At 38.4% G+C, this 16885-nt stretch overlaps 1 protein-coding gene across 5 annotated transcripts in view; it reads left to right on the plus strand.

Annotated features, from left to right (window-relative positions):
• Positions 1–16885, plus strand: part of AGFG1 (ArfGAP with FG repeats 1) — a 36842-nt gene that overhangs the window by 13457 nt on the left and 6500 nt on the right. For 3 of the 5 annotated variants that reach the window (XM_055817159.1, XM_055817157.1, XM_055817161.1), the window contains exons 3-8: positions 6529–6644; positions 7174–7336; positions 8345–8501; positions 14326–14445; positions 15077–15148; positions 16100–16309. In XM_055817159.1, coding sequence (XP_055673134.1) covers positions 6529–6644; positions 7174–7336; positions 8345–8501; positions 14326–14445; positions 15077–15148; positions 16100–16309 — 838 coding nt within the window. The remainder of the gene's footprint in view (positions 1–6528; positions 6645–7173; positions 7337–8344; positions 8502–14325; positions 14446–15076; positions 15149–16099; positions 16310–16885) is intronic. The other 2 variants (XM_055817158.1, XM_055817160.1) reach the window with 2 other exon arrangements.

Consider the following 16885-nt stretch of genomic DNA (forward strand, 5'->3'; position numbering starts at 1 on the left):
TTAGCAGACTCTGTGCTTATGGAAGCAGCTATAACTTGTGGACCCAAACTGGCTTTGAAATCAGTATACTGGTAGTATAAAATTCTTTTAACCTACAGAGATTAATGAATAATACTGACATCAGAAGTACTGAATTACTAAACAAAGCTATAACTTGCTTACATAAGGGAACTCTTTCCAAATCTTTCTTCCTGTGGTGAGTGTTATGTTTTGGAACATAGTTTTGTTGTGTGGTAATCGGTAGTTCTTTGCACTGTCAGCATTACATTTGGTGCATAACTGAGGATATTTTATTGGGGGAAGGGTGAAAAGAAGAAATCTAATTTGACATTTACCAGCCTCCTGAAAGGTAATAGCTCGTTAGAACTTTTTAAACCAGACTGATGTGTAATCTTCCTATGCAATGATATGTCTGGGTCTGAGCAAGAAGTGCTGTAGGTCTAGTAGTGTGCTTTTTCTAGTTGAAGTGCAGCTTCCACCAGCAGAAGTACTTGTTCTGTTATAGCTTTCCCTTGCCATGCTGCCTTCCCCACACACAACAGAAGGCGGCTTCATAAGCAACAACTTTAATTTTTCCGGCCTAACTGAATTTTTATTATTCCTAACTAGCACAACTATGTTAACAGGAGTTTCTAAAGTGTGGTGGCTCAATGTGTTGTGTAAGCAGAAGGCCTTTGTCTCTCCCATATCCGCCTTCCCACACACACTGGAGATCTGTATCAGTGAAATAGTTATGACATAGTAAAGTGCTTGGTAGTTGAAATATTTAGCACTGGAACAGAAGTAACTGAAATCTCAGATTGTTGCAGGCTTTCTGCAGAATTTGATGGATACTGCTGACTTTTTTTTAATTAACACTTTTTATTATGCCCATCCTTCCCTACTCTGTAAACACACACTCCAAACCATGACAACAAATGTAGAAGCAAAAGCTAAACTTTGGTGGGAACAGGTATGTTTATGTTCCTCAGCCTCTGAAACCTGCTTGGAACTCCTGAAAGCTTGTAATGTTACTAGGAGTCTGGGTTTTAAACCAGAAGCCTTTCTGGTCAAGTTTGTTTTGTGGAGTACCAAATGTGCCATAAATGGGATGAGTTCTTTATTTGTTTTTGTCAAAGCTGAGAACAAGGGTAATTAATTACTCAAACTGTGGGATTACAAACTTAAATAGTGTATGGAAAACAAGATAAGTAGTTATTCTAGCAAAAAACCAGTTTTTCCCTCAAGTAGAATAGCTGTTGAGTGCAGATTCAGGGAAAGCAATGGTATGAAGAAAAATACAGGTAAAGGCTTTATTATAACATACAATATGCACTTGGCCCAATTTCTCCTTTCTACGATATATTTAAGTTATGGCAACTTGCAGTTTCTGCCTCGCTACCTCCTGGGTTTTTTATCTAGGTCAGGGTGAGTAGGTTGAAGCTGGTTGCTATTCTCTTTCCCACTTTGCTACATGCTGTACTTATCTAATTCTGAACTTCCCAGTGTCTAGTTGCCAAATGTCTAATGACATCCCTTGTAGGATTGGAGCTTGTTGGCAGAGAACAGGTACTGTTCTTCCTAAACCAGTTGTAGAAGGATTCTCATAAACCTTTAAATTTCATGAAGATAACTGCTGAGTCTTGTTTTCTACTTATTGTTACCTGACAACATAAAACTTCCCTTTGTCTTGTTACTTTGCAGGTCTCACAATACAGTAGAGCCAGGCAAAACTTCAAAGTCTTGCTTCTGTCAACCTTCAACAAAAGTAGACTTTCAAATGCTGCATAAGCTTAATCATTCTGACTTCAATGCTGTCTTTTTGTGTTGTGTTTTTTTTTTTCTTGCTGCATTGGTGAACCAGTGGGACATGGACTAATTATACTTTTCAGGGACAGTGGACAATGATTATGGATTGTTGGATATGTTCCACTGTTTCTAGGGGCTTCCACATAACTTCAGTGTTTACTCTTGGCTCCATCTTGCCAGGCTGTGCTCCTCTAAGCAGACCATTTTGTTTAATAGAGCCTTGGTTATCAAAAGGAGGAGCATAGCAAAGCTTTTGGTGAATGAACAGAGCTTTTGAGCAGAGGATTATTTGTGTGGCTGTTGCAGAAAGAACAATATTAATATTAAATGGCTGAACCAGAGTATCCCCAAGAACATGGTGTGGTGTAGAAGGATTTCAGAAAGCCATAGAAATTTAAGGCCTGGTTTCATAATAGTAGTGTTGTGTAACTTTGTGGTCAGTTGGGATGCTTCTTCATGTATTATCTGTAAAAGCAAAGGAATGAGTAATTCTGTTAAAATGGAGCTTCAGAGGAATCATGAAACTTGGGCAGTAGCGTTTTCTGAATCAGCTCTACAGTTCTGATTTATGCATGAGGTAGTTGGAGGGGTGTTTTGAAATAGTTGCTCTCTGGGATATCAAATTCAAGTTTCTCAAACTATACATTGTTCTGAATTTTTGCTTCTTTTGAAAACTACTTCCTTGGGTTTTTTCCTCAAATAGTAACTTTGTATTAGAAAACTAAGAAGAAGAAACCTTTGTGTTTAGTAGAGCAACTGGTCACTTAAAGGTAGGTTTTGTGCAGATTTGTATGTCCTTTACAGCCGCCTTGCACTTTTCCCCATGTCCCCCAGGTAATGGCTGGGCAAGAGCCAGCACATGCTGTCAGTACCTGTGCGCTGGTTTGTTCAGGTGACCTGCCTAGGCAGCTGGCAGGCCAGACAGAACCTAGACCTGAAGCTCATGTTGAGGAATTGGCAACTGAAATTGCCAGTTGGACTTCACTAAGTTTCCACTTGGATTTTTTTTTTTGTTACATTTAATCTTTTAGTATTTTAACTGCTGTCAAATTCAGGTAGTGGATTTAAAAGCTGGGATTAGTAGGGAGTAATAAGGACACCAAAGATGTGAATGATGAGTGATCATTCCCAACAGCAAGTTGTATGGCATAATTTCCTTGATCTTTATCATAGAAGTAACTTATAAATAGCTTTGAAATAAAAAATGTGATGGCCAGATCAGTAAAAATATTCACATTTCTCACAGCAAATGTTTTTTTGCATGAGGCTCAATACTGTTAATTCCTTAATTTAAGACTATGGAAAGATAACTAGTTCAAAAAATGACAATTTTATGACTATGCGGGTTCTGTCTCTGACAACTTCTAATTTCCACTTTTTTTTTCATCTGATGGTATTGCACAGCACCCTGGCATTTGCTGTTTTTTGTTTTTTTTTTTTTTTTTGTGGATAGCTGAAAATAGTGTATTGTGGCTTGCTTGAAGCATGGTCAATGCAGTATTGTGGATCCCTGTCAAGTCAGATGATGGTAACAAAAGTATAGCTAGAAAGAGCATACGGGTCACCAGCAAACAGGGGAAGACAATGAGCCTTTTACTGGGTTCTGAATGCTTGCTTGGAACGGCTGCTGATGTTCAAAGTGTTGTGTGGTGCTTCATACAGAAATAGACAAACCCGTGCCTTTTAGTAATCTCTTGTGTGATACTAAAGCTTTATAAAATTTGGCTTTCTAAAGGACTTGTCTGTATTTAAGACTCCTAAGAAACTGTACTTTCTCTGAGAACTCTTTGGGTAAAGAAAGTTAAGTGAAATTTTGCATCTCTGGTGTGGTAAAGTAAATGTTTTAGCTGGTTTGTATAGCTACTGCTGTCAAACTCTGTTAAGATGAGAACTTCTTGCTGAAGCGTGTATAACTAAATCTAGGTTCTTTTGCTTGGTGATCATGTGCTGGTGTGTACTGCCCATTAGTAATACTGTTCTCTGCTACCAGTAATAGAAACCCAATAAAGTGCCTGGCAGGTTTAATTAAATAAACTGTAATAGTGACTTAAGGCATATTTCAGTTGCTACTGCTCTTGTGTTTAGGTATTCAGAAGAAATCAGTTGCTCCAGGAAACACTTCTGGAAACCTGCTTTCTGAAGGCTTGCAAAAATTGCAATGTAATGCAAGAATTGATGCCTCTAAGAAGCTTACATCATTTTAAACCAACAAAGTGTTTGGAGAGCACGGTCCTGCTTCCTACCTGTTTGCATATTCACAGGACTCTTATCTGCTATAGCTCGTTAGCTGGTAATGATCTGAAGTCACCCAGGACCTTGTTTTCTGATTTTGTGTAGACATTGTCTGTAGTAGTCAGGAAGGCTTGAGACTATTTGACATGGAGTTGGTTGTGGTTTTGTGGTTGGTTCCCCCCGCCCTCACCCGAAAGCTTAGGCACTTCAGGTGAAGGTGAAGCAGAAAACTGAGAGGGAGAAAGGTGAAAAACTGGATTGTGGTTTGACTGTTGCTGTGAGTTGATGTCAGTACAGGTTTCAGTGGTACTAGTGACATGTTAATTGTGATGAGTTTCTTTGATCTCACCTGTTTGGGTGATAGGAGGAAGTCATTTAATGGCCTGATGTGGGTGGAGAAGAGGACCACCTCTTTCATTCAGTAGCACACCTTAGGCTGTATGCAGATTGATGATCATGGTACAGCCCCGAGTGTTACTCTGCTAGGTATGGGATCAAGTAGGGGCTTTTCTAACACTTGTCTTTCTGTTTGTCTGAAATTAGGAGCAACTTTTTATTTTCTTCAGTGTTTCCTGATGTTATTCCCAGTACTGAAGTTGGTACTGGGGAGGGAGGACTGTAGATTTGAGCAACACCAGCTCCTGCATATTCTAGCCACAAACAGGGCTTTTCTTCCCCCTAACAATCATGTGACTGCTAGTTGGTACAGTTATACTCACAAATCCAAGTATGGAAATACTGCTGCTGGCCCACATCAGACTATCCACTGCAGATGTTTAAAGCTATACCTGTAAGTGTTCTGACTTCCTAAGTTTTGTCAGCAAAAAGTACTGCATATGTGAAAGATTGCCACTATTAAAATAGTGCTTCATGCTATTAGCAGTTATTTCAGCCAAAAAAAGTCACAGGTCTGTTCTAAGTTTCTATCTTACGAATTTGTACAAAGAAGTATTAAACAAATACCTTCGGTTTCATTTCATATATTACCATACTGCATATAATGACTGTTAAATTTGTGAACTCAAATCGGTGTATTGAACTTAACCCTTCTGTGGAGTATGATTGCTGAATAGCTGAGTTTATTTGAAGAAAGAACTACTGCTCTTACTTTTAGATGAGTATTTAAATCAGTATTTTAGAACTACCCTTTGATCATTAGATCTATTGCCCGTTGTTGGTGTTTGTATCTATCCACTAGATGACAGTGAGGACTGTAGAGTATTGGATGTGCAAATAGGCTATATAAAATCAAGACCTCAAGTATGAAATGCATACTTATGCTTTCTAATCTCTCGGATCCTGAGCAAACTTTGAAATGACCTATGAGATTGATCACATTTGATAACTAGAGTTTCTGAAGATGCTAAGTTGCTACAATTTTGGTGAAGTTAGCTGGTCAGGTAAAGAAGAAAACATCTCTGGAGAAGATGTAGTGGAAGTATCCCAGCTTCTACCTTGATTTGCCAGCTTTCAGGGCAATCTGTTTATACAGCTTTTGCTTGTTAGATAAAACATATGCTTCCTCTGAAGGTCATGGGGGACAACACTGAAAACCTGACACTATTGGAGGGATAGAGAGCAACATTTGTAGGAGGCGTGTGAGAGGCATGGTCAGGACTATTTCAGAAAAGGTGTGGGAAGAAGATGTATGCATCATAACAAGCTTTTTTGACTCCTCTGGAAGAAACCTGTTCTAGAATGGTACGAGTTTGTTTTTAGAGGGCAGCTAATGTTGTGGGTGCATGTTCAGGTTACTTGCAGAGCAGTCTTAAGTGCTTAAAGAAAACATTTTAAGTGTGACACCTCCTGTGTTTTGTTTAGCTTTGAGAACAGTAATCTTTCCTCTAGTTTTGGTCAGGAATTGAGGCTGAACGTAATGAGAATTTTGCAATTGGTTCAACTTTTGCTCACTCACAACTACAATTAGAAAACTAGAGCAGAGCAAGAGTATTCTTTCCCCCTTCTTCCATACCCTCACTCAAATTAAATGTATGTGATACCACAGAAGCTGCATCATGGTAATGAAAGGCTGTTTTTTTTAAAAAATTCTTATACTCAAATAGTAATTTTAAGTATAAATACTAAACCTCAAATCCTTAAAAACTACCACCTGGGGCTTAAGGCGTATGGAATCTGTTGAAATGCCAAAGTACAAGTAAGCAGTGTGTAGCATTAGGTGAAGGAAAAGAGTCTTAAAGATCATAAGTAGAAATCGGGTGCTTTCCCCCCTTTTATTTACATACAACAAATATTTTGTAAAAGCTGTATTTGATGGTGAAATCAGATACTAGGATTTGCTTGCCCTGCTGTGACAGATGGTCTTTCAACTTGTAAGTATTTAGACCAGTACATGGTGCACCAGTCAGTTGTTAAAGCGGTTCAGTCTGGAACAAAAAATGTACAACCACGCGCTTTGTAATGGTTTGATGTATTAACAATTGGAAACTTAAATAGGATTTTGAATTAAGGTATTTTCTCTGATTAATCCGTGGTGATTTTTTTTATAAGGTGTGCAAACAGATTTGGCTAGGCCTATTTGATGATAGATCATCAGCAATTCCAGACTTCAGGGATCCACAGAAAGTGAAGGAATTTCTACAGGAGAAATACGAAAAGAAAAGATGGTAAGATCGCTTTACAATTATGAAGATTGCCTGTATGACAAGAAGTGAAGATGCACGGTTAGCCTCATGTTTTTGAGTGTGCTTTCCTTCCTGTGTGCTCTTTGGACTAGATTGCACAGCTCTGTAATGTAAAATGATTTCTGGACTTTATTCAGAGCTCCTACAGGAAGCGGAGAAGACAAATAAAGAAGCTTCTCAATGTGTAGTTCATATCGATGGAACAGAAATGGCTTAAGGGGATGTCAACAACAGTGTAAAGTAAAAGTTTTGCAGGCTTTTATTAGGAGGTGGAAGTTTGCATTTAATAAGTGCTATAAAATATTGATGACTTGGGAGTTCTAGTCCATTTAAAAAAAATATCTGGTATATTTCAATGGGTATTTTGCAAACTACTGGTAGAATTTGTTTCAGGGTCAGTGGTTAAAATAGCAAAGCTGAGATCTGCTAGTTCTCACACTTTAGTTGTATGAATGTTGAGCAGAACTTTTCATGTTAAACTTGTAAAAAACATGGCTCTTTTTGAATGTAGGTATGTTCCTCCAGAGCAAGCAAAGGTGGTGGCATCAGTTCACGCATCCATATCGGGGTCTTCTGCTAGTAGTACAAGCAGCACACCTGAGGTGAAGCCACTCAAATCTCTCTTGGGAGAAGCTGCACCCACACTGCACTTAAACAAGGGCACACCTAGCCAAGTGAGTAATGACAGAGCTGAAGAGCACAGAACTGTTCAGCTGTACTTTTTTAGTGGTACAAGAATTCTTGCAATAACAACTGTTGCTTAATAACATGACCACTAAAGACAACTTTGTGACGTATTTTGTTGAAGCACACGGTCTGCAGACCAGATCCTAAATTAAGCTTGTTTCTGTTCAAACTGATTTTTTAACGTGGTCATTTTCGATAAGCAGAATTTTCCAGTGCGATTGAAAAGTTTAAATATGATTGTCTTTTGCTTAAATATCTCTACAGTTTGGACTTAATGTGATGTATTTTCATGTTTGGTTTTTTATTCAAAAACAGTAAAAAGGCTGATACTGTTAACCATAAGATTAGTAGTGAATATGTGCATGAAGAGCATGCATGTTCTGTATTACTTCCAATGCATTCTGTACCTGTCTTTATCAGGTGGCTTTTGGGGAGTGTCTGCGTGCTTTTATGTAAAGCCAAACAATACTATGTACTTAAATTTTGGAGGGAAGACAATTTTTTGAAAAACTGTTTTACTTTTATGATACAGGCAACTCTTGAATGGACCTCTCGAGACTCACAGTAGAAATTTGTAGCTTGCAGCCTTGCTATGAAATTCTTCAGTTTTTCTCTCCCTATACTGAATTCTAAAGACTTTCTTAAAATGCAGTGAATAACTGTTTTCCGACTTGTAAAATTAAGTTTTATTGCTTGTATTTGCAGTCTTAATTACATAATTTTGAAGTTGGTTATATGCTGCTCCTGTATTCTTCTAGGCCCTATTAATCCATGGAAATCTACTGCAGAGATCCTTTAAAAGCCACCATAGTAGCATAAATAGATCCTTCTCATACTATGGGAAGAAGGTCTGTGCCGTGTACAGCACCTTAAACTTCAGCAGTAAATGGCTTGTTAAAGAAATACGCTTAGTCTGTCCTTCTAGTATTTTGCAAAAGTCAGTTTGGTAAAACATCAGCTTTTTTTGTATTGGCTAATTGAAATGTTGCTTGTAGTCTCCTGTTGTAGTTCGATCTCAAGGACAGCAGCAACAAGAAAAGAAACAATTTGACCTCCTCGGTGACCTTGGCTCAGATATCTTTGCTGCTGCTGCTCCTCAGTCAACTGCTACAGCAAATTTTGCTAATTTTGCACACTTCAACAGTCATACAGGTAAGTATTCTGAACAGTGTATCCCCGTCCCTTTTAAATGTATAAAATGTAGTTTTAATTTTTGACTTTATGCTAAACTTCATGAAGCTTATGTAATTGCTGTGCCTTGAGTGTTGTATTGCTCAAGATTTCCTTTAGATGTTTATCAAGAAAGGTTGAAGACACAAAGGCTGCTAATCCTGCTTTTTGAGGTGGGAGTTGCTGTAGCTATTTTCAATGACATGTATTATTAAACTGTTTCTGCCTACTACTAGAACTTTCAATTTTCTGGGTGAGAGAGTGAGAGGATGAGTAACAGAGTTCGGGGAGAAGCTGATATTAGACCGTCAATTTTATTTCTGAAAATTATTAGGAAGAACATTCAGAAAGAAAGCAGATACAGATACTTTATTCAAGGGAGTTCAAATGCATTGACAATAACTGTCAATTTGTCAAAAGAAAACCAAAGGCTTCCTCAGTTTAAAGAACGATCTCCTCTTTTGTCTGTGTGTATTTGAAAACTGAATACTACTAGTGTAGTATTCTGTAGTTCCAGGAAGAATAAACAAGCTTTGAGCATATGTATTGACTGAGGATGGGGGTGGGCCTTGAATTCTTAAAGAATGACTTCAGTAAAACATATTGAGCCCTCAGGGTTTATTTTCAGCCAAAGTTCTTGAGCCATAGAAGTTTATCCTAAAGAAAAATTTGATTCTGTGGTCACTGAAGTATGTTGCTAACTTGCATTGTAATTGTGGGAAAGTACCTTTGCCTGCCTTGTCTGAATGGGCTTTTTATCTAGTTTTTCTGAAGGAAACTGTGATGCTGGTAAGCCAACAAGAGTAAGACACATTTCTTGCAAATCAGTCCTGAAATTGTTAACAGCCGAGAGGAGGTGTGATGGAAGGAGCTTAAGGCACACCTAAGGAACTGAGCAAAGCATCAAGGATTTCTCAAAGTTAACTTTAAAAAAAAATAGTTGTGAAAGTTGGTTGAATTCAGTAATACAGAATATGAATTACTGTTGCAATGTATTTTATAAAATCCTTAATATAAGATTTTATGTTAATCATCTTTTTCATGGTATATTTATCTGGGAGAACTTATGCTGACTAGCCAATGTTGTACAGTGTTACTGAAGAGGCTGCAGATATTTAATTCTTGCTCTTTCCAAACTTGTTGCTGAACGATGCTGTGCTTATATACACTTAATTACTGGGTTTCGGGATATGAAAATTCTGTTGAAGCAGTATTCCAATGCTGTGTTCCAAATCTAGGTAAAATTTTACTGCATTTCTGCTGGATAACCTTTAAAAGGATAAAGAGAAATACGAATATTCCAAAATAAATACAATGTTACAAAAGAGTGATAATTTCTGTTTGAAATCAGTGCTGAAAATCAAAACTGAGAGGAATACTCAGCTGTACTGACTAGTTTTCTGTTTCAGTAATTAAATATTGTGCTCATTCCCATGACTCCGTAAGTTTTAGAACCCATAACAGTTTCAGGGCTGGTAAATCAGTTTCTAAAAGACAAAAATCTAATGCTGAGCATGATAGCTGAATGTGTGTTGCAGACTGGTTTATCTGAAACAGTTTTCTGACTTGCTGGAGTAAAACACTTGTAAGGCTTGTTACGTGTGCAGTAACCACGGGGTAGTGTTAACTGAAATTAATAATGAAATGTTACAGACTCTGCCCTTTGGAACACAGGGAGGGTTGATCATTCCACTGGCTTTGGCGAAAATTATTTTAAATGAGCATCTGAGAGCTCTATAAGTACATAACTCTTGTTACTAATCCCACGCTACAGCAGAGGGTGGAAGAGCTCTTACTTAGTCCAGCACTCCTTTCTCAAAGTTTATGGTCCAGTGTTCCTGTTTTGGGGCTTGGTTTTAGCTATGCCTGCCAGGGGATGGACTCTTCTCTTTACCATTATGTACGTTATGGTTAACTAAAGAAATAATTAAAAAGCACCAGCAGATTTAAGGTCTTCTGATATGAGTTACTGTTTCTGCAATTAAGGCACAACTGAGTGCAGCGGCTGATAGGAAAATACTAACAAACTTGTGCCGTGATCTGTAAAGTGTAGATGTAAAGCTTGAAAATTATGCAGGAAGAGCATAACTTCTTATATGTTCCTTTTTTTTTTTTCCTGAGTTTTCTAATGTGCTAAGCTGGCTCTGGACAGTATTGCATGTGGAAGGGGAGATGTGCTGACCTTATGTTTACTCTGTATTTAACTTACAAAGTTCCATAACTTCTGCAAAATGACGAGATTTTGAAGATGTTGGTAGATAACTGTTCTCTGAAGTTTACTGACTTGTAATAGCAACAAAAAAGAAAAAAATTTGGCATGTATACTTTCTATAAACTAATGGAGTAGGAGACCTGCACAAAAGACTTTAAAAAAGCAGAACAAAATTCTATCACAGATAACAAGGGAAAAGAGGCTTTACTTGGAAGAAAAACAGTACAGCATAGCATTGTCTTCTAGAGAACTATTTTCGGTTTTGTAATTGAATATATGTGGACTTTATTTGGTTTTGGGTTTTTTTGGTTTTAGAATATTTCATGCCTTTATTCCACGCTAAGTAGTGCAAACCTCACAGAAGAAACTATGCAAAGCTTGTAGGGGGCAGCTTGTGTTGCCATGACTGGTGCTGTCATACTTGAGCTAGCTTTAGCCAGATAGCTTTTGTACTGCCTCGTTGATCTGCAGTCACCACAGCAGTTGTAAATCTATGTCAATTTGTAATCCACTGCAGTTCCTTAACTTAGGGTTGTTCTTGGGTTTCTGTGTGGGTATCTGAATTTTGGAATTGCTGATCTACCTGTTCTTCAGGTACAGGAAAGTACAAGTCTTACCTGGTCTTTACCTTTGTGCGATTTTTACATGGGTTTAAACCTTACCACATAAAATAAAGCAAGATTAACATCTGAATGCTCTGCAGAAGAGTCTTTACAGCTCTACTGTTTTAACATGGGCGCATTTGCAAACTTTGTGTCAGCTGATGCAATAAAATTGTAAAACTGGCCTGTAATATAATATGTTCCAGTTTTTAATCTAGATCCAAAAGATACTTCATTTCAGAGTCTTGACAGAGTATTCTGTTTGTGTGAGTGGTTAAAACAAAAAAAATTAGCACAATTCTAGGAGTGACCGAATAGGATTAAGTACATAAATGTCAACAAACATCGGACTTCTATGAAGTCGATACATAGGGATAAAAGCATCGCTTAGTTTTAAGAATTTGATTGCACCTTGCATTATTGATTCCTCTTGAAGCTACTGGTTTAAAAAGAAAAATGAAAAACCAAACTGTAGAACTGGGAGCTGAAGTCTGTAGAATGCTGTTTGAACTGACACAGATGCTATGATAATAGCAACTATTCTGTTTGTGTCAACTTTTTCTCCATGTGCACTTTTAAAGGTGAAGGTTTTAGAACAGCCCAAGACCTTGCTTTTTCATTGATTTCCCTCCCTGCACCCACTTGTTGACTCTGGTGCTGTGGTGGGTTGACCTTGGCTGGCTGCCCAGTGTCTACCAAGCTGTGCTCTCGCTCCCCCTCCTCAGCAGGATGGGAGGAGAAAATACGAAGAAAAAGCTTGTGAGTCAAGATAAGGACTGGGAGATCGCTTGCCAGTTAGTCATTGGCAAAATAGGCTCGACTTGTGGGAAGATTAATTTGCCAATTAATAATAGAGTAAGATAGTGAAAAACAAATAAAAAAGAACCTAAAACCACTTTCAGCCCTTCTTTCCAGGCTCAGTTTCACTCCTGACTCTTGTCCCTCCTACCTTCGAGGGGGATGGGGAATGCAGGTTGCCGTCAGTTTATAATCTTCTGTACCACTTCTTCCTCCTCATGCTGTTCCCCTGCTCCGCTGTGGGATGTCTCCCCCCCAAGTGGGATACAGTCCTTCATAAGCTTCAGTGTGGGCCCTTCCCGTGGGCTACGGCCCTTCCTGTGGGCTACAGCCCTTCAGGTGTGCATTGCTCTGGTGGGGGCCCCCACAGGGTCACAGCTTCTGCCACAAGACCTGCTTCTGCATGGGCTCCTCTCCATTAGCTGCAGCTCCTGCCTGGACCCTGCTCCAGTGTGAGCTGTCTGCAAGCTCCAGCTTCCCTCAGGGCATCTCTGCTTGCTCTGGTGTGGGGTCCTCCATCAGCTGCAGTGTGGGTATCTGTTCCACTGTGGTCCTCTGTGGGCTGCAGGGGGACAGCAGTAGTCTTCATTGTGGTCTTCTCTGTGGGCTGGAGGGGAGTCTCTGCTCCAGTACCTGGAGCACCTCTTCCCCCTCCCTCTTCTTGCTGTCTGCAGTGGTGTTTCATGTTTTTTTGGCCTCATCTCACACCTGCTGCACAGTGTTGATTTTACCCTTTCTTAAATACGTTACCGCAGAGGTGCCGCCAGCATTGCTGGTGGGCTCAGCTTTGGGCAGTGGCAGGTCTGGTTTGGAGCCATCACAAACTGGCTGGCAGAAAGGGGGGCAGCTTCTGATCTCTTCTCGCAGAGGCCACCCCTGCAGCCCCCTGCTACCAAAACGGTGCCACGTAGACCCAATATGCGTGATATACTTCTGATAAAAAGTGGTACCAAGTATAGTCAGACCTCACCTTCTCTCCCCGTATCCCCTGTGAAGGGAAATACTTGCACTTTCATTTACATTAGCAGCATTGTGGAAGATGGTAGTTTGTAAAAAAAAATGTTCTTTTGATTTATAAATCTGTAGCACAGATGCTTTTAAAATAGAAATTAAGTGAAATACAACTTTTTATTGGCATTATTTGACTATTAAGTAACTGTACTTAAACAGTCAGCATAATTTATTGTTTTTGTATATACTTAATCTGCAAAAATCCCTCCAGAATAGACTACTCCGGACCCAAAAATATAATGTATTGCCATCTGTTTTTCTAGAGGGTGTTTTGTGGGCTTTCTTTAGATAGTAACTCAAGTTAGCTGTATATTGGGGTTGGTTTGCATTTGATTAAAAACAGTTTTTTTCCCTTAATACTTGCTTATAATAGTGTTTAAGACTTTCTGTGGAGTTTATCTGTTAGGTACACAATTCCTGTTGAATCCATAGATGCTTGAATGTCCAGCTGTTTGAAATTAGACGGGTGTTAATTTTTATTTTCTCCTATAGTATGGCATGAAGGAAGGCGAAAACTGACATTCTATTTGAAATTTCCTTGGATTTTATTTTGTGGATACACTCTGAATGCTATCTTCTTGACATTGGTATTGATTTTCTGTATTTCTGTTCTCTGATTTATTAGCTCTTTGAAAACCGAATTTTCCAGTGAAATGAATTTATAAACCTAGCCAAAACTTTTAAAGTGGTGCCAAACTACATTCACCCAAGGAAGAAGCACTTTGTGTATGAGAAATTCAAATTGTCAGTATGTTGCAAGAAATGTTTGGGTAGTCCACAAATTCTAGTTCTGGAAACCAGCATTTAGAATGATTACCTGGTTTGGGCTCTACAGGTATACATCTGGTATTCTGTACTTCTTGGCTCTTTTTCCCTGATCAGCCACCACTGCAGACGCTCTGGGTTAAACTGAAGTGGACTTCATGTCACGCAGTTGTGAGCAGTAGCAAGTGTAGGAGAAGTAGCATTAATGGGTGCAGGTCTGTGAAGGTGACGTGTGAAAACCTGTTCAAAGGCAGCTTTCAATTGTAGAATATAATGTATGACTTTTCATGTAGAAAGAAATTACAGGGCAGGAACATAACCCTCGGAGGCTATCATGACCATGAGTTCAGATAATACATCTGTTTTTGTGTTTATTTCCCATATCCATTAACATGTTTTGTTCCTTTGCGATTTACAGCACAGAACTCTGCAAATGCAGGTTTTGCAAACTTTGATGCATTTGGACAGTCTAGTGGCTCGAGTAATTTTGGAGGTTTCCCCACAGCAAGTCAGTCTTCTTTTCAGCCCCAAAATACAGGTAGAACTCCTAGCGCTTTTGATTAATGCTTAATTAAAATAATCCTTACCTTTATGTTGGAAGGTACTCGAGTTGAATTCATTTCTTGCATCTGCCTGCTTTAATGCAATCAAGCCACCTGAAGCTCTGGGGAAACTCAAAATGAATTCCTTCTGTTTGGTGTTGATTTTTTTTTTTTTTCTTCCTAATGCTACTCAGAAGTCTGATTTATGGCACTATGTGTTTGTTAGCTCTACACCTGAAATAACTATGAAAAGACTAAACCATACTGCTTTTGATAAATATTGAATTGACTGTCTTGTGAGAGAAGTGTTTCAGTAGACCCAAAAGCACATCACAGTACCAAAAAAGTATGTCTATGCGTATGTATAACATATGCACACACTTCAGTATGTTTGGCTTCATGTGTAGAGCCTATTGTTAAGATTTATTTTGCTTTCCTTTAATTTAATCATGCTTTAGAACTTCTGCTTGAGCTTACACTTGCTGTTTGTCTAGATCTTTGGCTGACTGACTTTCTTTTCCTTTTTTTTTTTCTTTTGAGTGTGGTGTTGTTTTAAACTTTTTTTTCAAATTTTCTTTCTCCCTTCTTATGTTAACTTTAACCCACACACAATTTCTGGCTGTCCAGCGTTCAGAACGCTTTCATCTAGCTGCAGTTTTGGTGAATTTACTTCAGCTTTTCCTCTCCAGGCTGTACACAGTAAGTTCCACACAGTGGAAAACTCGGCTTGCTTCATTTTGTGCCATTGTAGTATAGCGTTTTCATTCCTACTGTTGTATATATTTTAACTTGTTGATTATGCTATTAGAAAGTTGTGTGTTCTGTAGTCTGAGTGGAATCCTCAACCAACTGTTATGTGATACACTTAAATTTAAATGAGTTGTTCCATTAAGTACGTGACCTACCTAGATAAAATTGTCTGAACACTGAAGAGATGGAAGCTTGTGGTTTCATATTTGAACTGAAGTTCAGTTGTGTGGACCGAAGTCAGATTTTTAAAACTGATTTATGTATCTCTGACGTCAGTGGAGACTGGTACAAAAAGCTGTGTTGTCTTCCCCCTCACCTCTTCCCTGATTGGATGTAGTCTAAAAATCTGAGAACAAAGAACAAAACTATCTCTCCAGATCTTGGCATGAAATCATGTTACTCTTGGACTTCTAAGCACTGTTTTTTGCATAGAATGATGACTGACATCTGAAATGGTTAAACATTGTACCATTAAGTAAATGCACATAGTGGCTTTTACTTAGACATGGCAGGGAAATGAAGCTTCTGTATTTTAAATATTAAAGATTCAGACAAATCCTGATTTTCCTAGCGAAATATTATTGTTGGAATTACTTTAGGAACTAATAAATAACATACAGTTTCTCAAGATCAAATTATGACTGACTTAAGCTGTTGAAGCTTGGGTGTTGGGGTTTTTTTGTCCTTCATCTGCAGATTGAAAAATATTTTAAAATAAAGTGTTTTTTCTGATGACCCAATGTAACTTTGAAGGAATTGAGAAAGTCTTAAACGTGTGGGATGGGGAACATGTTGCCTCATGTGACCGCAAAGAGGTGGGATTATTGTGCTGTCAGTTAGAGTTGGAGAGACTTTCTCTAGTGTTGGAGTGTTGATTATGTTTAACTTGATTTGTTACAGGTGGAAGTGCTGGATCAGTGAATGCTAACTTTGCTCACTTTGATAACTTCCCCAAATCCTCCAGTGCTGATTTTGGAGCCTTCAATGCTTCTCAGAGCAACGCAACAGCAACTGCAGCCAGTAAAGCTGCAGTGAATAAACTGAATCTCCAGTCAGCTGACAAATATGCAGCTCTTGCTAATTTAGATAATATCTTCAGTGCAGGGCAAGGTATTAAACTTTATTCTTTGACATGCTTATTATACATGTGTGTGCTTACCATGAGGGTGGCTGTCCTTGTCAGAATAGTAACCGTATTTCAAAATGTCCTTTCTATATCAGTAGAATTTCATGTCAGTGTACCCTTAATGTGTAAGTTTTAAGACTAACGTGACTCCAAAAGGATATCGGAAGACTGATTTTTTGGGAACGTACTTCCTATCAAGATAAATAACTTGAGTGGAAATCTCTAAATAATTATTATTGCAATGATGAAAACATGCATAAAGATATAACCATGGATTTTATATAAACCTATAGCAAAGGCTCTTGAATGAAAAGCTACAGTTGCAGAGAACTGCAGAGTAGCTTTCTTAACCTCTGTCACAAAAAGGTTTGGCTTTATTTTTTTACGAAGCAGTGGCAGTGATGCTTGGATTTGGTTGTTTTTTAAGTGAAGGGGAAAAACACCTAGTTGTGTTGTAACTTTTTCCTTCTCAAATGGTGTATAAAAACTTGTGTTGGTTTGTCATGTGGAACTTCGTTCTGAAACAGATTATTTGGCAGTGTTTTGTTAGATTTTGTTGA

Source organism: Falco peregrinus, chromosome 12 (assembly GCF_023634155.1).
Source record: "Falco peregrinus isolate bFalPer1 chromosome 12, bFalPer1.pri, whole genome shotgun sequence".
NCBI classification, from domain to species: Eukaryota; Metazoa; Chordata; class Aves; order Falconiformes; family Falconidae; genus Falco; species Falco peregrinus.